This window comes from Felis catus, chromosome X (assembly GCF_018350175.1).
Source record: "Felis catus isolate Fca126 chromosome X, F.catus_Fca126_mat1.0, whole genome shotgun sequence".
Lineage (NCBI taxonomy): Eukaryota > Metazoa > Chordata > Mammalia > Carnivora > Felidae > Felis > Felis catus.
In genome coordinates, this window is record NC_058386.1 from 57,836,255 (window position 1) to 57,864,037 (window position 27,783).

At 43.1% G+C, this 27,783-nt stretch overlaps 2 protein-coding genes across 5 annotated transcripts in view; both read right to left on the reverse strand.

Moving 5' to 3' along the window:
- The window catches only part of TEX11 (testis expressed 11), a 244,864-nt gene extending 235,358 nt beyond the window's left edge, over positions 1-9,506 (reverse strand). The window contains exons 1-2 of one of the 3 annotated variants that reach the window (XM_045050778.1): positions 9,387-9,506; positions 8,570-8,627 (exon numbers count right to left, since the gene is read on the reverse strand). In XM_045050778.1, the coding sequence (XP_044906713.1) occupies positions 8,570-8,606 (37 nt within the window). In that variant the 5' untranslated portion in view covers positions 8,607-8,627; positions 9,387-9,506. The remainder of the gene's footprint in view (positions 1-8,569; positions 8,628-9,386) is intronic. The other 2 variants (XM_045050777.1, XM_006943797.4) reach the window with 2 other exon arrangements.
- Positions 9,507-21,527: 12,021 nt separating this feature from the next.
- Positions 21,528-26,972, reverse strand: SLC7A3 (solute carrier family 7 member 3). 2 transcript variants are annotated; one of them, XM_004000597.5, is made up of 12 exons: positions 26,719-26,972; positions 25,340-25,739; positions 24,786-24,944; positions 24,425-24,602; positions 24,108-24,220; positions 23,759-23,981; positions 23,444-23,583; positions 23,241-23,343; positions 22,836-22,996; positions 22,482-22,648; positions 22,024-22,132; positions 21,528-21,886 (listed from the first exon to the last, which is right to left on the reverse strand). In XM_004000597.5, the coding sequence occupies exons 2-12, from the start codon at positions 25,707-25,709 to the stop codon at positions 21,756-21,758; spliced, it is 1,854 nt and encodes a 617-aa protein (XP_004000646.1). In that variant the 5' UTR covers positions 25,710-25,739; positions 26,719-26,972; the 3' UTR covers positions 21,528-21,755. The 2 variants fall into 2 exon arrangements, with proteins under 2 accessions (XP_004000646.1, XP_044907022.1); XM_045051087.1 differs by lacking the exons at positions 24,108-24,220; positions 24,425-24,602.
- Positions 26,973-27,783: the final 811 nt, after the last annotated feature.

Sequence of the window (27,783 nt, forward strand, 5' to 3'; positions counted from 1 at the left end):
CTTTTGGTTCTCTGAAACAATGAACTGTCTGAAGCATATAGCAAATTGTTAAGATTCCACAAAATTTGGGGTACCTGGCTGGCTCAGTCAGTTAACTGTGTGACTTTGGCTCAGGTCATGATCTCATGGTTTGTGGATTCGAGGCCTGCATTGGGCTCTGTGCTGACAGCTCAGAGCCTGGAGCCTGCTTCAGGTTCTTTGTCTCCCTCTCTCTCTGCCCCTCCCCCACTCATGCTCAGTCTCTCTCCCAAAAATAAATAAACATTAAAAAAAAAGTTCAACAAAACTTAGTGATAGGTATACAGATGTTAGTTCTGATATTCTCTATACTTTTCTGTGTGCTTAAAAATATTTATGTAAATATAAGATTTCAAATACCATATACAATTGACCCCTGAACAACACAGGGGTTAGGGTCACTGACCCCTACACAGTCAAAAATCCGCCTATGAATTGACTCTCAAAAAACTTAACTATAATAGACTAATGTTGGTTGGAAGACTTACCAATAACATACACAGTCAATTAACATATTTTGTTATGTTATGTATATTATGTACTGTATTCTTACAATAAAGTGATCTAGTGAAAAGAAAATGTTAAGAAAATCATAAAGAAGAGAAATATTTATAATATCATACTGTAAAAAATCTGCACGTAAGTGCACCTCCACAGTTCAAACCTGCATTGTACTTAAAAGTCATAATCTTTATTCCATGTCTGTATCTTTAAGATACTTTATTCTTGGTGTGCCTAGCTGGCTCAGTCAGTGGAGTGTGCAATTCTCGATATTGGAGTTGTGAGTTCAAGTCCCACTATAACTGGAGAGATTACTTTAAAATAAATAAAATAGGGGCGCCTGGGTGGCGCAGTCAGTTGAGCGTCCGACTTCAGCCAGGTCACGATCTCGCGGTCCGGGAGTTCGAGCCCCGCGTCGGGCTCTGGGCTGATGGCTCAGAGCCTGGAGCCTGTTTCCGATTCTGTGTCTCCCTCTCTCTCTGCCCCTCCCCCGTTCATGCTCTGTCTCTCTCTGTCCCAAAAAATAAATAAAACGTTGAAGAAAAAAAAAAATTTTTTATAAAATAAATAAAATAATAATATAAATAAATAAGATACTATATCCTAACTTAAAACTTAAGGCTTTGGAGGCACCTCACCGGCTCACTCAGTAGAACATGCCACTCTTGATCTCAGGGTCCTGATTTGAAATCCACATTTGGTGTAGAGTTTACTTAAAAAATAAAAATAGGCAGCTCTTGGGTCCCTGGGTGGCTCAATCGGTTAGGTGTTCAACTTCTGGTTTGGGCTCAGGTCATGAACTCGCAGTTTGTGAGTTTGAGCCCTACATACAGCTCTGTGCTGACAGTGCAGAGCCTTCTTGGAATTCTCTCTCTCCATTTCTCTCTGCCCCTCCCCTGCTTGCACACTCTCTCTCTCTCAAATAAGTAAATAAGCTTAAAAATATTTTTAGTTAAAAAAAAAAAAGGCAGCTCTTTCTGCCCACAGGTCCTGTCCCCATGAATAAAACCACCTTTTTGCATCAATAAATAAACATAATTTAAAAATTAAAAAATTGAAATTAAAAAACAAATTAAATTAAATTACCCTCATTAAAAATAAATTAAAAGTTTTTTTTAAATACTTAAGGCTTTATTGTTGTTTTTAAACGACAAGCATTGGAGCTGCCTGAAGGGCTGTCCAGGAAAGAGGAAGAGCCAGATTCTTCAAATATGGCCTGTACCACTTCAATACAAACCTACAGAAAGGGAATAAGGAGGAAGATGGCGACGTAGGAGGACGCTGGGCTCACCACGTCCTGCTGATCACTTAGATTCCACCCACATCTGCCTAAATAACCCAGAAAACCACCAGAAGACTAGCAGAACAGACTCTCTGGAGCCAAGCTTAGACAAGAGGCCCACGGAACAGGGTAGGAAGGGCAGAGAGGCGGTACGCGCTATATAGACTGGCAGGAGGGAGCTGGGGCGGTGGAGGGGCAGCCCGCCCGGCAAGGCAGAGCCTTACAAAAGCAGAGGGGCCGGACGGAGTGTGTTCTGACAGCCAGTGGGACTTAACATCTGGAATGTTATAAGTTAACAGCTCTGCTCGGAGAGTGGGAGGGCTAGAGGACAACGGGAGGGAGAGTTGTTGAGCCCCGGAGGACAGCTCAGTTCAGCAGGTAACAAAGGCACTGGGAAACACCATCTCCCTGGCCCATCCCCCAGCTAAAATCCCAAAGAGAACCAGTTCCCATCACGGAACTTGATTGCACCACACAAACACCCAACACTGTGCTTCTGTGGATCCATCCCTCCAACAGGTCTGCCTCCCCCCCAGTGTCGTAGGGCCCCTCCCAAAGCAGACCACTTAAGGCAAAGGGAGCTGAGTCTGCCCCTCCCGCCCCTGTGCACCTTGCAGATCCACCCCGGCTAACACTCCAGATCCCATCAAAGCAGCACCACAGCCTGGCAGTGTGCAAGTAGCCCAGACAGGGGCCACACCACTCCACAGGGAGTACTGCCCCTGGGAGAAGAGAAGATAAGGTACACACAAGTCTGACTGTGGCCCCAGTGGTGGGCTTGGGGCAGACATCAGGTCTGACTGCAGCCCCACCCCCCAACGCAAGTTACTCCAGACAGCACAGCAGAAGAGCCCTGCAGTTCCACACCACTCCAGGGACTATCCAAAATGACAAAACGGAAGAATTCTCCTCAAAAGAAACTCCAGGAAGTAGTGACAGCTAACAAACTGACCAAAAACGATTTAAGCAATATAGCAGAAAGTTAATTTAAAATAATAGTCATAAAATTCATCGCTGGGCTTGAAAACAGTATACAGGACAGCAGAGAATCTACTGCTACAGAGATCAAGGGACTAAGAAACAGGAGGAGCTAAAAAATGCTATAAATGAGCTGCAAAATAAAATGGAGGCAACCACAGCTCGGATTGAAGAGGCAGAGGAGAGAATAGGTGAATTAGAAGATAAAATTATGGAAAAAGAGGAAGCTGAGAAAAAGAGAGACAAAAAAATCCAGGAGTATGAGGGGAGAATTAGAGAACTAAGTGATGCGATGAAACCCAATAATGTATGCACAATTGGGATTCCAGAGGAGGAAGAGAGAGAGAAAGGTGCTGAAGGTGTACTTGAAGAAATCATAGCTGAGAACTTCCCTGAACTGGGGAAGGAAAAAGGCACTGAAATCCAAGAGGCACAGAGAACTCCCTTCAGACAGAACTTGAATCGATCTTCTGCACGACATAGCATAGTGAAACTGGCAAAATACAAGGATAAAGAGAAAATTCTGAAAGCAGCTAGATTTAAATGTGCTGTAACATATAAAGGGAGACCGATAAGACTCCTGACGGATCTCTCTACTGAAACTTGGCAGGCCAAAAAGGAATGGCAGGAAATCTTCAATGTGATGAACAGAAAAACTATGCAGCCGAGAATCCTTTACCCAGCAAGTCTGTCATTTAGAATAGAAGGAGAGATAAAGGTCTTCCCAAACAAACACAAACTGAAGGAATTCATCACCACTAAACCAGACCTACAAGAGATCCTAAGGGGGATCCTGTGAGACAAAGTACCACAGACATCACTACAACCATGAAACCTACAGACATCTCAATGACTCTAAACCCATATCTTTCTACGTTTTTTATTTATTTTTGGGACAGAGAGAGACAGAGCATGAATGGGGGAGGGGCAGAGAGAGAGGGAGACACAGAATCAGAAGCAGGCTCCAGGCTCCGAGCCATCAGCCCGGAGCCTGATGCGGGGCTCGAACTCACGGACTGTGAGATCATGACCTGGCTGAAGTCGGAGGCTTAACCGACTGCGCCACCCAGGCGCCCCCCCATATCTTTCTATAATAACACTGAATGTAAATGGATTAAATGCTCCAGCCAAAAGACATAGGGTATCAGAATGGATTAAAAAACAAGACCCATCTATTTGCTGTCTACAAGAGACTCATTTTAGACCTGAGGACACCTTCAGATTGAAAGTGAGGGGATGGAGAACTATCTATCATGTTACTGGAACTCAAAAGAAAGCTGGAGTAGACATACTTATATCAGACAAACTGGACTTTAAATTAAAGGCTGTAACAAGAGATGAAGAAGGACATTATATAATAATTACAGCGTCTATCCATCAGGAAGAGCTAACAATTATAAATGTCTATGTGCCGATACAGGAGCCCCCAAATATATAAAACAATTAATCACAAACATAAGCAACCTTATTGATAAGAATGTGGTAATTGCAGGGGACTTTAATATTCCACTTACAACCATGGATAGATCATCTAGACACAGGATCAATAAAGAAACAAGGGCCCTGAATGATACATTGGATCCGATGGACTTGACAGATATATTTAGAAGTCTGCATCCCAAAGCAACAGAATATACTTTCTTCTCGAGTGCACATGGAACATCTTCCAAGATAGATCACATACTGGGTCACAAAACAGCCCTTCATAAGTATACAGGAATTGAGATCATACCATGCATACTTTCAGACCTCAATGCTCTGAAGCTTGAAATCAACCACAGGAAAAAGTCTGGAAAACCTCCAAAAGCATGGAGGTTAAAGAACACCCTACTAAAGAATGAATGGGTCAACCAGGCAATTAGAGAAGAAATTTAAAAATATATGGAAAGAAATGAAAATGAAAACACAACAATCCAAACGCTTTGGGATGCAGCGAAGGCAGTCCTGAGAGGAAAATACATTGCAATCCAGGCCTATCTCAAGAAACAAGAAAAATCCCAAATACAAAATCTAACAGCACACCTAAAGGAAACAGAAGCAGAACAGCAAAGACAGCCCAAACCCAGCAGAAGAAGAGAAATAATAAAGATCAGAGCAGAAATAAACAATATAGAATCTAAAAAAACTGTAGAGCAGATTAATGAAACCAAGAGTTGGTTTTTTGAAAAAATAAACAAAATTGATAAACCTCTAGCCAGACTTCTCAAAAAGAAAAGGGAGATGACCCAAATAGACAAAATCATGAATTAAAATGGAATTATTACAACCAACCTCTCAGAAATACAAACAATTATCAGGGAATACTATGAGAAATTATATGCCAACAAACTGGACAACCTGGAAGAAATGGACAAATTCCTAAACACCCACACACTTCCAAAACTCAATCAGGAGGAAATAGAAAGCTTGAACAGACCCACAACCAGTGAAGAAATTGAATCAGTTATCAAAAATCTCCCAATAAATAAGAGTCCAGGACCAGATGGCTTCCCAGGGGAATTGTACCAGACATTTAAAGCAGAGATAATACCTATCCTTCTCAAGCTATTCCAAAAAACAGAAAGGTAAGGAAAACTTCCAGACTCATTGTATGAAGCCAGCATTAGTTTGATTCCTAAAGCAGACAGAGACCCAGTAAAAAAAGAGAACTACAGGCCAATATCCCTGATGAATATGGATGCAAATTTTCTCAATAAGATCCTAGCAAATCGAATTCAACAGCATATAAAAAGAATGATTCACCATGATCAAGTGGGATTCATTCCTGGGATGCGGGGCTGGTTCAACATTCACAAATCAATCAATGTGATACATCACATTAATAAAAGAAAAGATAAGAACCATATGATCCTGTCAATCGATGCAGAACAAGCATTTGACAAAATTCAGCATCCTTTCTTAATAAAAACCCTCGAGAAAGTCGGGAAAGAAGGAACATACTTAAACATCACAAAAGCCATTTATGAAAAGCCCACAGCTAATATCATCCTCAATGGGGAAAAACTGAGAGCTTTCTCCCTGAGATCACAAACACGACAGGGATCACGAACAACTCTCACCGCTGTTGTTTAACATAGTGTTGGAAGTCCTAGCATCAACAATCAGACAACAAAAGGAAATCAAAGGCATCAAAATTGGCAAAGATGAAGTTAAGCTTTCACTTTTTGCAGATGACATGATATTATACATGGAAAATCAGATAGACTCCACCAAAAGTCTGCTAGAACTGATACATGAATTTAGCAAAGTTGCAGGATACAAAATCAATGTACAGAAATCAGTTGCATTCTTATACACTAATAATGAAGCAACAGAAAGACAAATAAAGAAACTGATCCCATTCACAATTGCACCAAGAAGCATAAAATACCTAGGGATAAATCTAACTGAAGATGTAAAAGATCTGTATGCTGAAAAGTATAGAAAGTTTATGAAGGAAATTGAAGAAGATATAAAGAAGTGGAAAAACATTCCATGCTCATGGATTGGAAGAATAAATATTGTTAAAATGTCAATACTACCCAAAGCTATGTGCACATTGAATGCAATCCCAATCAAAATTGCACCAGCATTCTTCTCAAAGCTAAAACAAGCAATCCTAAAATTCGTATGGAACCACAAAAGGCCCCGAATAGCCAAAGTAATTTTGAAGAAGACCAAAGCACGAGGCATCCTAATCCCAGACTTTAGCCTCTACTACAAAGCTGTAATCGTCAAGACAGCATGGTATTGGCACAAAAACAGACACATAGACCAATGGAATAGAATAGAAACCCCAGAACTAGACCCACAAAAGTATGGCCAACTAATCTTTGACAAAGCAGGAAAGGACATCCAATGGAAAAAAGACAGTCTCGTTAACAAATGGTGCTGGCAGAACTGGACAGCAACATGCAGAAGGATGAAACTAGACCACTTTCTCACACCATTCACAAAAACAAACTCAAAATGGATAAAGGACCTGAATGTGACACAGGAAACCATCAAAACCCTAGAGGAGAAAGCACGAAAAGACCTCTCTGACCTCAGCAGCAATTTCTTACTTGACACATCCCCAAAGGCAAGGGAATTAAAAGCAAAAATGAATTACTGGAACCTTATGAAGATAAAAAGCTTCTGCACAGCAAAGGAAACAACCAACAAAACTAAAAGGCAACCAACGGAATGGGAAAAGATATTTGCAAATGACATATCGGACAAAGGGCTAGTATCCAAAATCTATAAAGAGCTCACCAAACTCCACACCCGAAAAACAAATAATCCAGTGAAGAAATGGGCAGAAGACATGAATAGACACTTCTCTAAAGAAGACATCCGGATGGCCAACAGGCACATGAAAAGATGCTCAACGTCGCTCCTTATACAAATACAAATCAAAACCACACTGAGATACCACTTCACACCAGTCAGAGTGGCTAAAATGAACAAATCAGGAGACTATAGATGCTGGAGAGGATGTGGAGAAACGGAAACCCTCTTGCACTGTTGGTGGGAATGCAAACTGGTGCAGCTGCTCTGGAAAACAGTGTGGAGGTTCCTCAAAAAATTAAAAATAGATCTACCCTATGACCTAGCAATAGCACTGCTAGGAATTTACCCAAGGGATACAGGAGTACTGATGCATAGGGGCACTTGTACCCCAATGTTTATAGCAGCACTTTCAACAATAGCCAAATTATGGAAAGAGCCTAAATGTCCGTCAACTGACGAATGGATAAAGAAATTGTGGTTTATATACACAATGGAATACTACGTGGCAATGAGAAAGAATGAAATATGGCCCTTTGTAGCAACGTGGATGGAACTGGAGTGTGATGCTAAGTGAAATAAGCCATACAGAGAAAGACAGATACCATATGTTTTCACTCTTATGTGGATCCTGAGAAACTTAACAGAAGACCATGGGGGAGGAGAAGGAAAAAAAAAAGAGGTTAGAGAGGGAGAGAGCCAAACCATAAGAGACTCTTAAAAACTGAGAACAAACTGAGGGTTGATGGGGGGGTGGGTAATGGTTATTGAGGAGGGCACCTTTTGGGATGAGCACTGGGTGTTGTATAGAAACCAACTGGACAATAAATTTCATATTAAAAATAAATAAATAAAAAATAATAATAAACGACAAGCATTAATGAAACATCAACCTAATAGATTTATAGCCATGCTGGTTAAAACATACTTCACTATAATATGAATATGAATGCACCACAGGTCTAATCATGCTCCCAGAAAAAAGGAAATACCATAAACTCTCTCATGTCTGGTATGATTGAGGAATCTGGTGTTCTGGTCAAATCAAATTGCTTTTGTTTATTATGATTTCCCATAAATACCATACCTAGATTACCAGTTTTCAAAATAATTAAGATACAATAAAATGCACTTAAACTTAAAACTACACAGAAAAAATAAATAAAACTACGCAGGATAGAATTTATTTTTAACTGTTAATTATGGCAAGTCACTTCAGGATCTTGCAGTAATATTTTTAATGCACTTTCAACACAATTGATATCTAATTCAGAGTAAACCATTGTTATTTTGCATGCCATAAAAATTGTCAGAAAATAATCGATGAGTTGTGAATTGTTTCCCTGTACCAGCTTATAAAAGGGTTCCAGTGTCTTAAACATCTATGTTGTTTTTCCTGTACATAAGTGAGAAACTTTGGACCTAAATTTGGAAAGTTTGGACCAAAGTGATAAAATTCAGAAACAAAATCCATTTAGAGGATCTTAGATAAGGCAACAAACAGTGTGACATTTTTCTTGATTACCATCTAAAGCTATATACCTTTAAAGTCCATGAAACGAAAATCCGTTTCGTCCATTATTAAATCTCTGGCTCAGACCTATGAAATAAGAAAATATTTTCAATATTCTGTCCTTTATCCTCAATAAATTTCTTTTCAAATTTTCCAGTTACTTGTTGTCCTAAGGGGCAAAATGCTGAAGAAATTTTAAAACCCTGAAAAACCAGTTAATGGGGGGGCCAGGCCCAGGCTGCCGCAGCGCCAAACATGCGCGACGCCCAACAGGCGCGGCGCCAGGCTGTGGCGATCCATTGGGGGTGGCGGCTCGGAACCCGACCTGGGGTAATTTTTCATAATCTGCCCCACGACAAGGAAACCAGGGCCCGGGGTATCCTGTGATTGGTCCGGCTGATACACATTGTCTCCTAATTGGTTCAAAATCCCCCCCCTCCACTGCCCACACGTTCAAAGTATCCAATCACTCACTGTCTTTTTTCCCGCTCTCGCAGAGCCAGCTAGCGCCTTCAGCTCCCCGCCCCCAACAATCTCCGACCCTCCGGCTTTAACAGAATTTTGGTCATTCGCATCCAAACTTTTATCTACTGCTTCCAGTGGCCGCGAACCAATCCCATACTTCATCCAAGTAAAAACAAACAAACAAACAAACAAAAAAAACTGCCTTTGCCCATTTTCCTTCACCTGAGAGTCAGCTACAGCAACTCTGTAGTTCAAAACCACTGCCTCAGGGCCACTCTAAAAAGTGTTTAAATGAGGGCCACATCTTCCTTCTAGTTATAAACTACTCAACTAGCCCATGGCTGACCCACCTTTAGCCCTTCTACCTACTAAATCACGCACCTCAGCGGAGAACGCCACGGCCGAAGCCTCTTCTCCACAAACTCTGCGCACAGTGCCAGTCGACGCTCAGAAGGCACCTCCCCCGATTGCGACGTCACCAATGCCACGCCCAATTGGCCTTCACCTACGATGGGGAACGTAAGCGTCGTAAACGTCTAGGCCCTTTAAGTCCAGGGGTTGCAGTTTAGAGAGCCAGGGTGAGAATCACTGAGAGTAAGGGAATGTCGTGCAATACCGGAAGTATACTACAGTTATTGAGAGAGGGGTGCAGGCAAGCAGAGCAAGCCTTCCAAAGAAAAAGGAGACAGGGATGGAGGGAGGGGAAAGAGAAAGGGAGGAAGAAAGATAAACAGTGTTGCCCACTAGTTTTAGATTGTTAAAGGTCAGAAATATCAAAAGTAGATGGATGCCTGGGTGGCTCAGTTGGTTAGGTGTCTGACTCTTGGTTTCAGCTCAGGTTAATGATCTCATGGTTGGTGAGTTTGAGCCCCGCCCTGCCCCATCACGTTCTGCCCTGATAATGCAGAGCCTGCTTGGGATTCTCTCTCCCTCTCTCTCTGCATCTTTCTCTCTCTCATAATAAACTTTACAAAAATTAAGAAGAGGGGCGCCTGGGTGGCGCAGTCGGTTAAGCGTCCGACTTCAGCCAGGTCACAATCTCGCAGTCCGTGAGTTCGAGCCCCGTGTCAGGCTCCGGGCTGATGGCTGGGAGCCTGGAGCCTGTTTCCGATTCTGTGTCTCCCTCTCTCTCTGCTCCTCCCCCGTTCATGCTCTGTCTCTCTCTGTCCCAAAAATAAAAATAAAAAATTAATTAATTAATTAATTAATTAAGAAGAAATATTAGAAGTTGAGAGGAATGAAAAACCCTGTAGTTCCAAAACATGTTTCTGCTGCCATGCCTTTGTCAAATCGGAGGGAAATTAATGATTCCCCTGCAAGGCTCGCAGTAAGGGCAGGGGTCCCATCCATTTCCAAACAAATGGTTTTAGGGATGGGAGTGGAATATATAAAGAAACATGTTTGGTTCCAGCTAAATCTATGGAGTGATGCTTGCAACCAAGGAGTGGCCTTTTACTGAAATCTCTATTCAGAGACAACAGGGTTAAGGCATGAAGTCTCCAAATTTGGGGGGAAAATCCAAAATCAAAACATTAACACGCTTTCCGTTTGTTCCCTCACATACCCCTCTTTTAAGTCTTGTGCACCTCAGTCAAGCCAGATGTGAAGCTGGCTAGCAGGATTAAAAAAAGAGGTTGTGGGGCCGCCTGGGTGGCTCCGTCGCTTGAGCGTCCGACTTCGGCTCAGGTCACGATCTCACGGTCCGTGAGTTCGAGCCCCGCATCGGGCTCTGGGCTGATGGCTCAGAGCCTGGAGCCTGCTTCCCATTCTGTGTCTCCCTCTCTCTCTGACCCTCCCCGTTCATGCTCTGTCTCTCTCTGTCTCAAAAATAAATAAACGTTAAAAAAAATTTTTTTTAAAAAGAGGTTGTGGCCTCAATTCTGGGAACATTGAAAGTTTCCTCCTGACCCTGACAGTCTCAGAGTCAGGCATTACTTATCATGGAAAAGATGGAGTTTCTAAAAATAATTTCTTTTCCCTCTTCAAAATTCTCTGCCAGATCACATAGTACAGTGAACAAAAAAGGGAAAACAGGGAAAGTACAGCTATTACTCCTCTTCTTTTGCATCCTGCAATTTGGTATTCATTTTACAATCCTAGATTTGCTAAATTAGGGGAAGAAGTCTGGTGGAAAAGGGCGGTAGAGTATCGCATAGTTGACTGAATCCTCATGCACCACATACTCTGTGCTAGCTACTTACAGTCTCACTGCCTCAATTTTTGCCTCTGTAAAATGGAAATAAAAGTAGTTCTAGGATTCTCGTTCAATAGAATAGTATACACAAGGCATCTAGAACAGTGGCTAACATATGATAGCAAATGTTAGTTCCCATTATTGTTCCCCATTTCTCTGTTGACAAACTAAGGGCTCCCAACTTCCATCATCCCACCAAGGACCCTGGCTCTACCATAACTTCTTTGTTCATAAGTGAACAGGGAACAGGGAGAAAATTAGACCTTGTCTGTCAAGCCCAGGGTGGTCCTTTCACATACATCTTAGAGCTCTTAGTGATTAATAATGTCTGTAGTAGGGGTGCCTGGCTAGCTCAGTCAGAAGAGCATGCGGCTCTTTTTTTCTAATTTTTTTAATGTTTATTTATTTATTTTGAGAGAAAGCACGAGCAGGGGAGGGGCACAGAAAGAGAGAGAGAGAGAGAGAGAGAGAGAGAGGGAGAGAGAATCCCAAGAAGCCTCCTTGCTGTCAGCACAGAGCCAGACACAGGGCTCCATCTCACAACCCTGAGATCATGACCTGAGCTGAAATCAAGAGTTGGACATTTTTTTTCTTCAAAAGTTTTTTGATGTTTATTTATTATTTTTGAGAGAGAGAGATACAGAGTGCAAGCAGGGGAAGGGGAAAGAGAGGGAGACACAGAATCTGAAGCAGGCTCCAGGCTCCGAGATGTCAGCACAGAGCCCAACACAGGGCTCGAACTCACTAGCCATGAGATCATGACCTGAGCCAAAGTCAGACACTCAACCAACTGAGCCACCCAGGTGCCCTTCAAGAGTTGGACATTTAACTGACTGAGCCACCCAGGCATCCCGAGCATGCAACTCTTGATCTTGGGGACATGAATTCAAGCCCCGTGTTAGGTGTACAGATTACTTACAAAATATAATGTCTGTAGTAGAATGGATATTGTGTTATCCAAGATTATATAAGGCATACAAGAATCAAATGGCTCTATTGATTAATACTGGTTGTAAATATGCCACCAAATTCAGGACTTACTGAACTGTTACTACTCCATTGAAAGGGCCAGTGAGTAAAGAAAAATATGCAGAAAGGGTTAAACCCCTTATGTCGTCGTATGGGTTTCTCCAATGTTTTTGTTTTTGATCTAGATAGCCTCCGTAGATGTTACAAGTAAGGAAGAAGAATTAAAAGAGACAGAAAAAAAAGTAAAAGAAAGAAGAGGAAAGGGGATAATAAAGGAAGCAGGTGCATATTAAGGACGTGCAAGAATGAGTAGTGAAATGCCGTTAAATGGCACTCAACAGGCTGTAGCTTATCTTCCCTTACCCTAGCATAAACTATAAATTTCATTCTCCTGCTCTTTGACAAATTATTGCAGAAGTGGTGAAATAAATAGCACATAAGACAGGTGAACAGCTCGGACTCTAATGAGAGCTTATTAAGACTCTCATTAATAGAGTGGGTTAAAAGAGAGTAAGCAACCAAGAATACAAATTAGTTAATAAGGTAGCATTACACCTTGTTAAAAAAAAAACAAAAACACTTTCCCAAAAAACATGCAATTATAGTCAGAAAAATTCTAAAAACGACAGTGATAATGGAGTAAGGGAGAGAAGCTGGCTCTACCAAATATTAAAACTACTGTAAACAGGGGGGCCTGGGTGGCTCAGTTGGTTAAATGTTGGACTTCGGCTCAGGTAATGATCTCACAGTTCATGAGTTCAAGCCCCGCATCAGGTGACAGCTCAGAGTCTGGAGCCTGCTTCAGAAGCTGTGCCTCCCTCTCTCTCTGCTTCTCTCTCTCTGCTTCTCTCTCTCTCAAAAATAAATAAAATATTAGGAAACTAGGTCCCTGCCTCACTTCACATACCCAAATAAATACTGGGCAGGGTGCCTGGGTGGCTTAGTCGGTTAAACATACAACTTCAGTTCAGGTCATAATCTCACAATTCAAGGGGTTCAAGCCCTGCATCGGGCTCTCTGCTAACAGCTCAGAGCCTGGAGCCTGCTTCAGATTCTGTGTCTCCCTCCTTCTCTGCCCCTCCCCCGTGTTCTCTCTCTCTCTCTCTCTCTCTCTCTCAAAATAAACATTAAAAATAAATAAATAAGGAGGGCACCTGTTGGGATGAGCACTGGGTGTTGTATGGAAACCAATTTGACAATAAATTTCATATTAAAAAAATAAATTAATTAATTAAAATAAATGAATAAATAAACAAATATGGGATTAATCAAAGATTAAATTGAATCATAAAATTTCTCAGAGAAAATATGGGTGAATATTTTATAAACACAATGGCAAGATGTAAACATCATCCAAAAACCAGAATCAAAAAGGAAAACTAGTAACTTTTACAACATAAAAATTAAAATTTTCTGAGGCACCTGGGTGGCTCAGTCTGTTAAGCATGCAACTCTTGATTTCAGCTCAGGTCATTATCTCATGGTTCTTGAGTTCGAGCCCCACATAGGGCTACATGCTGATGGTACAGAGCCTGTTTGGGATTCTCTTCTTCCTCTCTCTCTGCCCCTCCCCCACTCTCTCACTCTCAAAAATAAATAAGTAAAACCTTTAAAAATAAATAAAATCTTCTGAATGGCATTAGAAGCAAGCTTGAAAGACAAACCACAGACCAGAGAAAGATTTTTTCAACATATATAACAGATAAAGAGTTGCTATATCTAACATAAAAAGAGGTCTTAAAAAAAAGCTCTTAAAATTAAACGAATTACTCTAGCAAATATATCAGGAAAGGACATGATCAGACAATTTACACAGGTAGAAACATATAAATATATGAAAAGATATTCAACCTCACCAGTAATCAAAGAAGTGAAAATTAAAACAAGGTAAGATTTTATCATTTATCAGATTGGCAAAGGTTGAAAGGAGGATTAACAATACCTCAAATTAACAATATAAACAAAGCAGGCACTCTTGTGCACTGTTGGTAGGAGTACAAATTATTGCAACTTTTCTGGAGGGCAGTTTGACAATATATATCAAAATCTTACATGTATGTACTATTACCTAACAATTCTTCTCCTAGAAATCTTCCCCAAGATGAAATTGGAAAAATTTGCAAAGATAAACAGAAACATTCACTGAAGCATTGTAAACCACTTAAATGTTCATCTAGTTAAATGTGGACTAGTTATACAACTTAAGGTAATTAGTGCCATACAGTGGAAGACTTACACAGCCTCTAAAAACACTTCTGTGAAAACAATCTAATGGTATAAAACTAGGGAGATGCCTATATGCTACCATTGAGATTAAAAAAGAAAAAAGTAAGTAACTGCTCAAAAAGATGTAATTATATAGATTTGAGTGACTAAAAAACTCTTGGGATGCTTTCCACCTGGGTATGAACTGCATAAATCATAAAAAGAAACGAAAGGGAAAGAAAAAGTTTACAGAGAAGGTATACACTTATGTAAAATTGTATGAATATTTCAACAAAAATATCTGGAACAGTATTTACCAAAAGGTTAACAGTGTTTATCTTTTGAGTGGTGGAATCTGGGAGAATCTTTACTTTCTTTATATTTATAGTTTTCAATTTCCTACAATGAACATATATTTTTATCATTGGGGAAAAAAAGAGAAGCTATTTTAACTTTTTTAAAAAATAATCTTTTGAGTCATTTTTAAAAATGTTTTTAAGTAATCTCTATGCCCAAGTGTTCGAGTGGGGCTCGAACTCATGACCCTGAAATCAAGAGTCGCATGTTCTACCAATTGAGCCAGCAAGGTGCCCGGAGAAGCTATTTTTATTTAAAAAAATCCACAGGAAGATGAGGGAGTTTTTATCTGATGGGCATGTGTTTTCTCAATAAAATATGAAACAAAGTCAATAGCAGAGAGTAGGAGGGAGAGATTTGAAGAATGTGAATAAGGTAAGAAACAGTTGTTTCAGAGTTCTGGGGAATCAGTAAGAAAAAAAAGGTTCCCCAGTAATCTTGAGGACCTAATGAAGGTTGATGATCATTAAGCTGCCCAATATATGATTATCTCCAACAATCCTGGACTGCACAGGTGTGTTATTTGGATTCCTCTGGGGAGCAGGGTGTAAGTATGCCAGAGTATCACCTAGGGAGGTGAAGATATTTGCAAGACTCATAATGATAATAAATTCAGGAATTTAAGTGGGTAAGGGAGCAAGTGAAGACTGGAGGAAACCGATAAAAAGAGACAATGTATGTGGGAGAGGAGAATGAATTAAGGAATTCATGAGGTCAAAGAATTATTGTAGTGGGGTTACTTCTGATGTTTGAATTAGTGATTTCAGAGGTGTACATTCCGACAAGATCTAGAGTATAACTGTGTGACTAGGTAACTGAGGTGTAATTCATTGAAGCAAATCACAGACCCACTCTTTCCTTCACATGTTAGAACATGCATCCACACACTTCTTGCCCTTCAATTGCAAGCCCTGAAATGAATGGCCATCAAGAGTCTGACTGGAATCGATCTTTCCTGCCTTATTTTTCCACTTTATCCCTAAGCAAAATCCTAGGCTGTAGGCAAACTGAATTATGAACTTTCCCAGTTTCTTGTCTTTGTGCACAAGTTTCCCTCTTCCTGAAACACTCTCCCCACGATTTCTGAAATTACATATTTTACCTATCCTTTGTGCCCCAATGAGCCTCAACCTCCATGAAGATTTCCCAGAACTCTCTGATGTGAACTCTCATGCATACCTCTCTTAGGATACTCACTATTTCCTGCTCTGTCTTTATACATATTTGGCCATTAGACCACGCCTAAAGCAATTTTCTACTCATCTTCAAGCATAACATCCTACAGAGATTATTCATTGATGGCTTAAGTATTTCTCTTTTTACAATGTTTATTTTTGAGAGTGAGAGAAGGAGAGAGAGAGACACACACACACACACATACACAGAGTGTGAGCAGGAGAGGGGCAGAGAGAGAGGGAGACACGGAATCTGAAGCGGACTCCAGGCTCTGAGCTGTCAGCACAGAGCCTGATGTGGGGCTCGAACCCACAAACCACAGGATCATGACCTGAGCCGAAGTCGGACGCTTAACAGACTGAGCCACCCAGGCGCCCCCGACAGCCTAAGTATTTCTAAAGTGTGGTTATGATAGTCCGTCCCCCTTAATCCACAGGAGATATCTTCCAAGACCCCCAGTAAATACCTCCCAGATAGTCTTGAACACTATATATACCGTTTTTTCCTATACATACACACCTATGATAAAGTTTAATTTATAAATTAGGCACAATAAGGGATAAACAATAAATATTAATAAAATAGAATAATTATAACAATATAAGTTATGTGAATGTGGTCTCTTTCACAATATCTTGTACTGTACCCACCCTTCTTCTTGTGATGTGAGATGATAAAATGCCTCCATGATAAGATGAAGTGAGGTAAATGACATAGGCATTGTGATGCAGCATTAGGATACTATTGACCTTCTGACTATACATCAAGAAGACCATTTGCTTCCAGACCAGCGATAACTAAAACCATGGAAAGCTAAATGGCAGATAAGGATTATTTTGTATGGAGCCAAACATTTTTTAATAGTTGGATATTTATTTGGACATCCTTATATGTATTAGGAAAATACCTTGCTTTCCATGTATGATAGTGGTAAAATGTTTTCCTTTTAAAATCAGTGTATTGGGGTGCCCGGCTAGCTCAGTTAGAAGAACATGCGACTCTTGGTCTTGGGGTCATGAGTTCAAGCCCCACGTTTGGTGAAGAGATTACTTAAATAAATAAAATGTTTAGGGGCCAGGGTGACTCAGTCGGTTAAGCGTCTAACTTTGGCTCAGGTCATGATGTCGCGGTTCGTGGGTTTAAGCCCCACAGTGGGCTCTGTGCTGACGGCTCAGAGCCTGGAGCCTGCTTCAGATTGTCTCCCTCTCTCACTCGCACGCATGCTGTCTCTCAAGAATAAACATTAAAAATTTTTTTTTGCCATTTGCAACTACGTGGTTGGAACTAGAGAGTATTATGCTAAGTGAAATTACTCAGTCATAGAAAGACAAATATATGACTTCCCTCATATGAGGACTTTAAGATACAAAACAGATGAACATAAGGGAAGGGAAGCAAACAATATAAAAACAGGGAGGGGGACAAAACATAAGAGACTCTTAAATATGGAGAACAAAGGGTTGCTGGAGGGATTGTGGGTGGGGGGATGGGCTAAATGGGTAAGGGGCACTAAGGAATCTACTCCTGAAATCATTGTTGTACTGTATGCTAACTTGGATGTAAATTTTTAAAAAAATTAAATAAAAAAAAGTTTTTAAGAGAACTTTTTAAAAATACATATAGAAAATAAATGTATTTAAGCTTTAAAAAGTGAGGGTTTTTTAACATTACAAGATTACACAAATAGAGAAAAAATTCATGAAAGTCTAAGGTTTGGGAAACATTGCACTGAATGAAAAAAGACTAGAACACCAAATCAGAGAAGTAGTCCCTCCTTCACAAATGATTTACTTAAAAAATTTTTTGATGTTTATTTTTGAGAGAGACAGAGTGCGAGCAGCGGAGAGGCAGAGAGAGAGGGAGACGCAGAATCCGAAGCAGGCTCCAGGCTGAGTTAGTTGTCAGCACAGAGCCCGACGTGGGGGCTGGAACTCAGGGACCATGAGATCATGACCTGAGCTGAAGTCAGACACTTAACCCACTGAGCCACGCAGAACCCCACAAATGATTTATTTAAACAGTAGTTACAAAGTGTATTCACTTTCCCTGTTGACAATCTTCTTTTAAGCATATAAATACAAAAACTGCCCATCCTAGAAATTCCCTTCAGATGTTGGCCTGAAATGCTGTAACCACTTCCTCACCCTCCATTTACTCAACCCACTCCAATGTGGCCTCCACTCCCCACCATCTGACCAAAACTACTCTTGAAATAGTTTCAATGAACTACTAACTGACAAAACCAATGAACCCTTTTCTGTCCTTATTTAACTTGACTCCCTAAGGCAGCATTTGGCATTGTTGACTGTTCCTGCAAAGTGCTTTCCTCCCTCCTTCCACCATCACTGTCTTGTATCTTCAGTCATTCTTTCTCTTTTGTGCTGAGTCTTCCTCCTCTATCCCTTAAATGTTAGAATTCCCCCAATCTTTTACTGTTATGATCATAAAAGGGATGAAAAAAAGTATTGTTTGTATCTGGGTTAAAAAGAAAAAAACAACTGAAAGTACAGAAGAAAACCCAGAGGTTAAGTTTGCTATATATTTTCCCAGAAAATAAATAATGTATAAATACATCCTCTTTTGCACTTTCACACAAATGTTCTGCACCTTGGGGGTTTTGTTCCTACTCAATAGTATATCTTGGAGATCTTTCCATATCACCTCTTGGCACATATAATTCTCATTTTTTTTACTGGCTCTATAAATATTTCAATGAATTAATGCATTGTAACTTAACTAGTTCCTTGCTGATGCACACTAGGTAGCTTCCAAGTTTTATTGTATTATAATGTCATAGTACATATCCTTATATATATGTAAAATTTTTTAAATTCCTGTAAGTGGGGGGGTGCCTGGGTGGCTCAGTCAGTTAAGCTTCCCACTTTGGCTCAGGTCATGACCTCATGTTCATGGGTTCGAGCCCCGCATCAGGCTCCAGGCTGACAGCTCAGAGCCAGGAGCCTATTTCAGAATCTGTGTCTCCCTCTCTCTGCCCCTCCCCCGCTTGCACTCTGTCTCTTTCTCTCAAAAAACAAAACATTAAAAAAATTAAAAAATAAATAAATAAACCCCTATAAGTGGAGCCATCAGATCCAAAAGAATGTTTTTAATTGTTATATTAGCAAATTACTCTCCAAAAAAGTTATAAAAATGTACATCCCCATGATGCAGGAGACTGCCTATTCTCCCTCACTTTTGCCAACACCTAGTCATTGAAATTTGTTTTGCTGTGGGGCACCTGGCTGGCCCATTCAGTACATCACAGACTCTCAGACTCTCAATCTTGGGGTTGTGGGTTTGAGCCCCATGTTGGGTATAGATTACTTAAAAATAAAAAATCTTAGGGGCGCCTGAGTGGCTCAGTCGGTTAAGCCTCCGACTTCAGCTCAGGTCACGATCTCATGGTCCGTGGGTTCGAGCCCCGCATCAGGCTCTGGGCTGATGGCTCGGAGCCTGGAGCCTGCTTCCGACTCTGTGTCTCCCTCTCTCTCTGCCCCTCCCCCATTCATGCTCTGTCTCTCTCTGTCTCAAAAATAAAATAAACGTTAAAAAAAAAGTTTGTTTTGCTGGTCTGTAAGGTAAGAACCGAGATCTCATTGTTGTTTTGATTTGCATTTCTTTAATGTGTGAGACTGAGTATCTTAATATTTGTTTGGTGTTATATGTTTTTTCTGAAAACTATTTACATCTTTTATTCATTCATCAGGTGATTCATCTTATTGATTTGTAAGAGCTCTTTATATATAAAGAAAATTATACAATTTATGCTACAAAAAAACTTTTTTAAGTAATCTCTACGCACAATGTGGGTCTCAAACTTACAACCCCAAGATCAAGAGCCACATGCTCTACCGAGCCATCCAGGTGCTCCCAAAATTTTCTTCACATACATGTATGTCCTGAGTTGATGCCCCCTCAATTTGTAACTCTAGCCCAGACTTCTAACCTAGCTTCAAGTTCCAATTATTGATTACATTATTTTCACCCGTAGGAAGCTAAATTTACATACACTTATAAATGAGCATATCGAACTGAATTCATCTTTCCCCCAATATGCTCTTCCTCTTTTGCTATCTCAGCTAATAATTTGATCATTCGATCAGAAACTCCACCCAGAAACCTAAGCCATCTGCTTCTTTCTTACCTCCTACATCCAACTGACCGAGAACCCCCAAATGATCACAATTGTCCTCCTAACTAATTACTACTAGCAATGTCACACAATGGTTAAAGAGCATAGACTGCAGAGTCAGGCAGAACTGGGTTCTGTATCCTGGCACTGACCATTCCAAGTTATGTGATCTAGAGCATATTTTTTACCCAAAGCCTGTCCCCGTCATCTGTAGAAATGAATTTTCGTAACTTCTATATCATAGAATTATTGCAAGGACTAAATGAGATTGTATGCACAAGGGCTGGCATATCATTAATACTCAACAAATGGTAACTATTAGCTCACTGCTCTAGCTTCCCCCAGCCTCTTCCAAGCCATCCTCCTTGCTGCTGCCAGACTAACAAATCCAACCATCTTCCTTACTTAGAATCCTTCAGTAACCTGTCCCCCTCCCCTCCACACACACACCACTTATAAGGAGTACCTAAATTCCTTGGTCGGATATACAAAAGCCATTCATATGGTCTCTGCTGTATTTCACAACCCCCTATATGCTACCCTCTAGCCACACTGAACTACGTGTCATACCTCCAAATACAATCTGCTCTTTCACCATGCACATGGCTTTGTGCACACTATTCACTGACAAGTGAACCCTTCCCTCAGTCCACTTCAGAAATACCTATTCAAGACTTGGGTCAAGAACGTCCTTTGTGCTTCTGTAGCACTCAGCACTTACCCTGCCCTGGTCCAGGTCACATTATTTCGTGTTCACCTGCTTGTCTCCTCCTCTGGATTTTGAGTTCCTTGAGGGCAGGGACTGTTTTATTCACGTTTATACCCCTAGGACACAGCATGGGGCCTAGCATTTTAATAAGAGCTCCACGTATGTTTGTTGAAGAAATGGACAAATGAATAGTTCATGGTGTGAGCAAAGCTCTGACCTCTGTTCCCTTACTACTTCTATAGCAATCACTATCTATACATACATAGTGTGTATGTATACTATCCTTTACCAGTCCTTTACCAGTTACCCCCCTATTGTCCACCCCTCCTCCCGGCAGTGCCAAATACCCCAGCCAAAATTTCTGTTGCCCAGGAAATCACAAGAGTCTGGGTCTGGTCCAACTAGAAGGGGTGGAACCAAAAACAATGGTCTCAGTGTAGGTCCCAACCAATGCCAGTGTTGAGATCAGAGTCCACCCCCAAATCCCAAAGACAAGTGTTGCTGTCCTACTTATTTAGAATCTAACCTTTAGTACAGCAAGAAGGAAACCTATCTCAAGATCGTTCCTTCAAGTGTGACTAGACTTGACAAGTGGTCCCACCACCCTCCTCAAAACCTGAGCCAACAAGAAACACACACAGGCACAAGATACTTTTGTGGTGACTGGAGTGCACAGAGGACACTCATCTGAAGCTCTCCACATGGAAAGTCAGGCTCCACATCATCTCTAGCAAGCAAAGAACAAGACATAGTTTCTTTTTCTAGTTTCCTTTAATAATAACTTTGTAAAAGCCAGTAAGCAACTACAGACACAATTGAGAAGTAGACCAGTATAAAAAAAAAAAAAAAGGAATGAGGCACAGCAAAGACACATCTTTCACTCCACGATAAATACAGAGCTCTAGTGTTCCCCCACCAACATCCCATGGGAGGCCTAGCTTCCCATGTGCTCAAGAGTACTCTCCATTATTGTGCAGGGGGACCAGACAGCATTCAGGTATGACGATGTCAAATCGAAGGTGTACAGGCACTGCTGAGATCAAGGTCTAAAGTTTTGGCTCTAGACTTGAGTGGAGGTTGGTCACTCTTAACCTCTTCCAGGCTGTGGTGGATCCCATAGCCGAAGTAGATAGCAAATCCTAGTGGGGAAAGGTAGCTGTGAGGTAGGGAAATAGTGACCTGTAAAGGCTTAATAGGTCTCCCTACTTGAGACCAAGAGGGAAAAGCATTGGGATAGGATACGCAAGAGGACTACCCTTCCCAAGTGGATACCTACCAATCAGCATCCAGACCCCAAATCGGGCCCAGGTGCCAGCTGTCATCTGCATCATAAGGTAAACATTCACAAAGATGCTCATTAGTGGGAGAAGAGGCAAAGCAGGTACCTGAGAACAAAACAAAATCTCCTTTGTAGATACCATGCGGTGACCTAGAAAGAGATCCCTAACCTACTGGGGCCAGGAAAGGGAGGGTCCAACTCCTACTCATATTGTGTATTTCAATGCCCACTCACTGAATGTACATTGTATAGGACTCCAAGAATACAACGTTTGGGGAAATAGAACTGGAAAGGAACTATGGAGGGTGAGAGAAGAAGTCATTGGCCTAGGTATCTCCTGTATCTTTCCTTTCTTGTCCAATGAAAGGACACTTACAAACTCCATTAGATCACAAGGCATCTGGAGCCTAGTCTTCTGACATGGGTTGGTAGGTGGAAAGAAAGAGGTCATTTACCTTAAAGTGAAGGGGAGTGGAGCTCTGTGGCTGTCTCCAAATGACCCCAGTGATCCCAGTAATGAGCATCAGGAGCAGCACAACCACTGCAGTCCACACTGGGTCTCCAGAAAGCAGTGGAACGGGCCACTTGGTCAGCACCAGGCAAAGAAGAGTCAGCAGCAGAGCTTCAAGGGTCAAGTTGAGAAACATCAAAACCAACTCTTGAGACCAACACGTTAAGACATTAGGCCACCCCGTTCCAAGGAGGGTCACCGTTCTCTCTAGGCCGAACTCGGCCACCAAATGCCACACCCTCTCTCCCCCCATCATGCTGACCTCAAAGCCACCCCAGAGAAAATTTCTATCGCTCACCAACCAATGAGGAGCAAACATAGACAACTTGGCCAGAGAGTGGAGTGGGATTGGAGTTGAGTGGACAAAATAGTCCCTGTAGGGTCAGCTTCTCGGCTTCAGCTGTCTTCTCCTCCTGCAGCTCCACCTGATCCTCCTCATTCTTCACCTCAGACTGATACCTGAGGCAAGAGTAAGAAGGCAGTATTAGGAACAACCCTTCACCACTTGAGCATCTTCTCGCAGGCAGCTCTAGCTCCCACATAAGCCAGAAGGGTGGAAGCTCCTTTTGGCGGGGAGGAATATCCATATTCCTCCAGGAGACTCAGGATAACGAAGGCACAGGAAGGAGGAGGGAGAACACATCCCCATCACTCCTCATCCAAGAACAAAAACCCAAATCCTAGCTCACAGAGGGAGTCTCACCTGAGGATGAGGACACAAACAGCCACCAGGGAGTAAGCAAGCAGGGTCCCAATTGACATAAGGTCCACAAGATCAGCGAGCTCAAAGAGGAATGCCATGAATGCTGGAATTGATGGGCAGAAAGCAAGATGTGAGGGAAGCAAAGAGCAACGTTGAGGGAATCGGTCAAAGAACGAGGGGAAGGACAGAGACAACCGTTTTACCTGCAACAATGCCAGAGACCACAGTGGCCACGATGGGGGTGTGTGTGCCGCTGTGGATCCTGGCGAGGACACGGAACAGGAGGCCATCCTCTGCCATCGCATAGATCACCCGAGGCATGGGGAACATAGAGCCCAAGAGGCTGGAGGGAGGAATGCCCAGAGTGGCGTGAAGTGACTGCAATCTCTATCCCCTGAGCCTGTGAGATTAAGGAGTCTCCCCCTTCTCCTCACAGCCCTTTTAAGGGTTCTTCTCAGGTACCGAATGCTCAAGCCTAAGACTCTGACCGCAGAGGAGAACAAACGTTTACCACTGACCTGGTAGAAAGAGCACAGAGGGATCCAATAGCCACCACATAGCGGGCAGGGGCCCATCCAGTGTGGAGAAAGGCCTCCGGCAAGGGGCTCTCAGGTTGAAGCTGGTAGTAAGGCATCATAAGCGTAAGTGCCGAAGAGACACCAAAATATGCCAAAAAGCAGACCAACAGTGAAATCACAATGCCCACGGGGATGGAACGTTGGGGATTCTTAGCTTCTTCGCCTGCAGGAAGGGGCACAAGTTTATGAATCAGCTAAGCAGGTTTGCTCCTCTGCCACCCCCAATCTGCATGCAAACTGAGCATTCGCTGTGTCCAAGCCCCAGACAGAACCAGCATGACTGTGTTACCAGTGGTAGCAATACAGTCGAAACCAACAAATGCATAGAAACAGGTAGCTGCTCCATGGAGAATCCCCTCGAGGCCGAAAGGCACAAATCCTCCAGAGCCCAGAGGGCCCAGGCTAAAGTGGAAGAAAAGGGTGGAAAAGGTAAAAGGTGTGTTCAGCCAACTCTGTGCCTTTTCCCTAATGCCAAACTACTCAGCCAGGTGCTCAAGACCTAAGCTCCCATTCCTCCCCAACCCAATCCTGAATGCCTTAGCGCAGACGCCCCTGGCTCCCCATCATGCTCCCAGCTCCGAATCTCCGGAGAGTGAATCTCCTAACCTATAAGTGTCATTGAGTCGAGCCACGGTCAGTTTGTAGTCCTCTTCTGTGAGTTTCCAATTGTGCAAGTCCCCCTTAATGAAGCCAGAGATGATGACAAAACCAAGAACCAAAAGGTTCACCACTGTGAACACTTTGGTAACCAGGGCTGACTCACTGGCCCCCAGAGCCAGCAATCCTGTGGGAAAGAGGCAATCAGGACTCATGAAGTCCTCAGTCCAAGATTTGTTTCCCCGCCTCAGTGCACACCTTTCCTGCCCAGCGTCTCTGCTTTCTCACCATTATCACCTCCATCAAGCCCTTCTCAGGCTTGGTCCCTCCTAGCCCTGCCTCCCACCATTAACCCTGTCTTTTCCCTCACCGGTGAGCAACAACACAAGGCCCAGAGCAAAGAAGTCTGGATATTCTGCGAGGACATAGGGAACATGCAGTGAGATGCTCCCTTGCAGGGTACGAGAGATGTGGTTCCCAATCAGGTTGTCGAAAGCCGAGCTCCAGGCCCGGGCCACACTGGCTGTACCTGGTAGAGCAGAGGGAGAAACAGGGGGTCAAGTTTCCTCCCTCCCCCAAACCAGTCACACAAATAATCCCTACTGTTTTCATCTATTCTTACTTTTTTTTAAGTAGGCTCTACGCCCACCGTGGGGCTTGAACTCACAACCCCTAGATCAAGAGTCACGTGCTCCAACGACTGAGCCAGGCAGGCACCCTTAATCTTACTTTTTAAAAACCCAAACCAGTTAATTAAGGAAACCAGGGCAGAGATAAGTAGAAGGAACAATTTCTTCACCACACCTTCAACCCTCCCAGCCCCATAACAAACACATTTAAGGGTATTGGAGTCCTGTGAATGTTGAAGACTACATCACTTCACCACTTCCTGATTCGAAGCCCCTCCCTGCCCCACCATCTCACCGATGACATAGGAGAGGATGAGGTTCCAGCCAGTGGTGAAGGCCCAGAGTTCACCCACGGTGACATAGCTGTACAGATACGCAGAGCCAGAACGGGGAACTCGGGCACCAAACTCCGCATAGCACAGTCCAGCCAACACAGAAGATAGAGCGGCCACCAAAAAGCAGATCACAATGGATGGTCCAGCTTTATCTTTGGCCACCTCACCAGCCAAGACATACACGCCTGCACCCAACGTGCTGCCCACACCCAGGGCCACCAAATCCAGAGTGCTCAGGCATCTGGCAAGGCGAGTGTCTGCCATGCCAGGCTCCAGGGTACGTCTGCGTACCAGCTTTTGACCAAATCTGCGAAGTGCGTGCCACAGCATTCTAGCTGGAATTGAAGAGGATTCTAGGATCTGGTGAGAAACAAGACAAAAGCCCTTCAATAGGGCTCATTATCCCTAAGCTCTAAGAGCGCATTACAATACACACTCCACCAAGCTCAGGAGCGATGTGGGGGATGGGGAAGATATTCAAGTCTCTTCCTCTAACCTCAGTTTCTTCCTTTAACAAGTAGGAAAAATAATACCTCACAGGTTTGTACGAGTAATTTGCAGAAAAAGCAGGTGAAAGATCCCTATGATACAGTGGCCTGGCACCTCATGGGTGTTCAGTCAGTATCCGTCTCTTTCTCTGACGGAGAAACTAGGGTTTATCCTAGACCCCAACCCAGGAACCATGGAACCTGTTCTGTGTCCGTTTTCTGGCCTGTGGCTGTTTGGGAATTAAACAAACTCATCCCAGAAGCAGCCAGCAACTCTGGGCAGAACGCCCTTCTCACATCCACTCTCCACGTTCCTTTTCAGTGCTTATCCCAAGGGCTACTTAATAGGCAAGGTTCCCAGATTGCCCGGAGGGAGGAGAGGACTGACCTCCACTGCTGATCAAAAGTGAGCACCGACTCAATTCCATCCCTACTCACCCTGCCCACACCGTGTAAACCGTGCTACTGTCGCCCAGGGGAGTAAGCAAATGTTCCCCCACTTCCTCCCGCCTTGCTAGGCTGACCAGCAAGAATCAACAGTGGGGCGGGGCTTCGACATCTAAAGATTTGGAGATGCACCCAGAGGGGCCCCAGAGCAGCCTGAAATTGCTCGCACTAGAGACGGTCCCACCCTATGCCCCCTAACTCAGCTCCCAGATTCTTATGTCCCCGTTAGAAACGGTCTGGGGCTGAGGTGGAGACGGGAACCTTGGTTCTTGGGGCCGGGGTCTCGCCAGCAACAGGTCACGGCCGCGTTGATGTAACTGCATGCTCTGGATGCCAGAGAATCCTAGGTATGCCCAGACCCTCGCCATCCCCTTCCGACACACTTGTCGGCCCCCAAGGCTTACCGGAGAGCTGTTGCAAGCCCAGGGAGAGGAGAGTCTCAAATCGGGTTGGGTGAGGCTGAGTTAAACCGAGTTGGGCTGGGGCTAGCGACTTCAGGAGCTCAGGCTTCAAAGCTGCTGCTTGGGGTCGTTGCGCGCCCAGCGCCCCCTTATATACATCGGGAGGCGGAGCCGGTAACGTCATGGAATCCCACCCCTAATCCTCCCTACACCACCTCTCTGTCTCTCTTTCTCTCTCTCCCTCTCTCATTCATTCACTCCTTGGCTTTGCAAAAAGGACTGCGTGCGGCCTGAGACTGCTTCCCACTTGCAACAGCAGCCCGGCATGGCAAGGAGCGAGACAGGGGTCGGGGGTCGGGGATGGGGGGTGGGGGGGGGGTGGAGGATAGCCTTTTCCCATTCTCCGCGCTTATAGTCAGAGCAGGACAGTGAGACTGGCCTGGCCGGAGACTCCATGGGATTTTCTACCTTTATGCCTTAATGGTCAGAATCTGTGATTGGTGGGAGTGGGGGAGGGGGAGAAGTGGAGGAGGAAACAGCACAGGAAGTCTCCAACTCCCACTCCCTCAGTCTTCCTTGCCTTGCTTTTCTACACGAGGTTTCCTCACCTCTTAAATCTTTCCCAAGGACTATACCAGATTATGGACAGCCATCTGACTCTGATCTCTCAGCTCTCACCCTCAGCTGTGGGTATTTCTATTGCAGTCAGCAAGAGAATGGAAGATGATTTCAACCACCACAGATAATTAATCCCATTTAGATTTTCAGGCCCCAGTCTCTCCATGGTGTATTTCTGGCTGCCTATAAATGTTAAACTATTAAATATGAAATAGTAACAATATTGAATTATTGGAGGAAAGGGTGTGTTTAATCCCATTTTCCTGATGAGTAAGCTGAGGCTCAGAGGCATGACTCATCTGACATCACACCATAATTATTTGTTGACCATCTTACTGATAAACCTGGCCTATTAGACTTCAATGCCTGCCTCCTATAGGTACCATACTTAATTTGAATGCACGAGAAAGGTGGCAGCGGGCGCTTGGGTGGCTCACTACCTGCCCAACT

Bases quoted from the DNA above. Each gene is read 5' to 3' on its own strand.
- SLC7A3 (XM_004000597.5), bottom strand. From the start codon at position 25,709: ATGCTGTGGCACGCACTTCGCAGATTTGGTCAAAAGCTGGTACGCAGA. The intron at 23,344-23,443 runs GTAAAACGGTTG...CATCAATTCCAG, and splicing joins GGTCTCTGGCATTGTTGCAG to CATTCATGGCATTCCTCTTT. The intron at 22,649-22,835 runs GTGAGCGATAGA...TGACCCTTGAAG, and splicing joins TGTTTGCTCCTCATTGGTTG to CTCTGCTGCTGACTCTTCTT.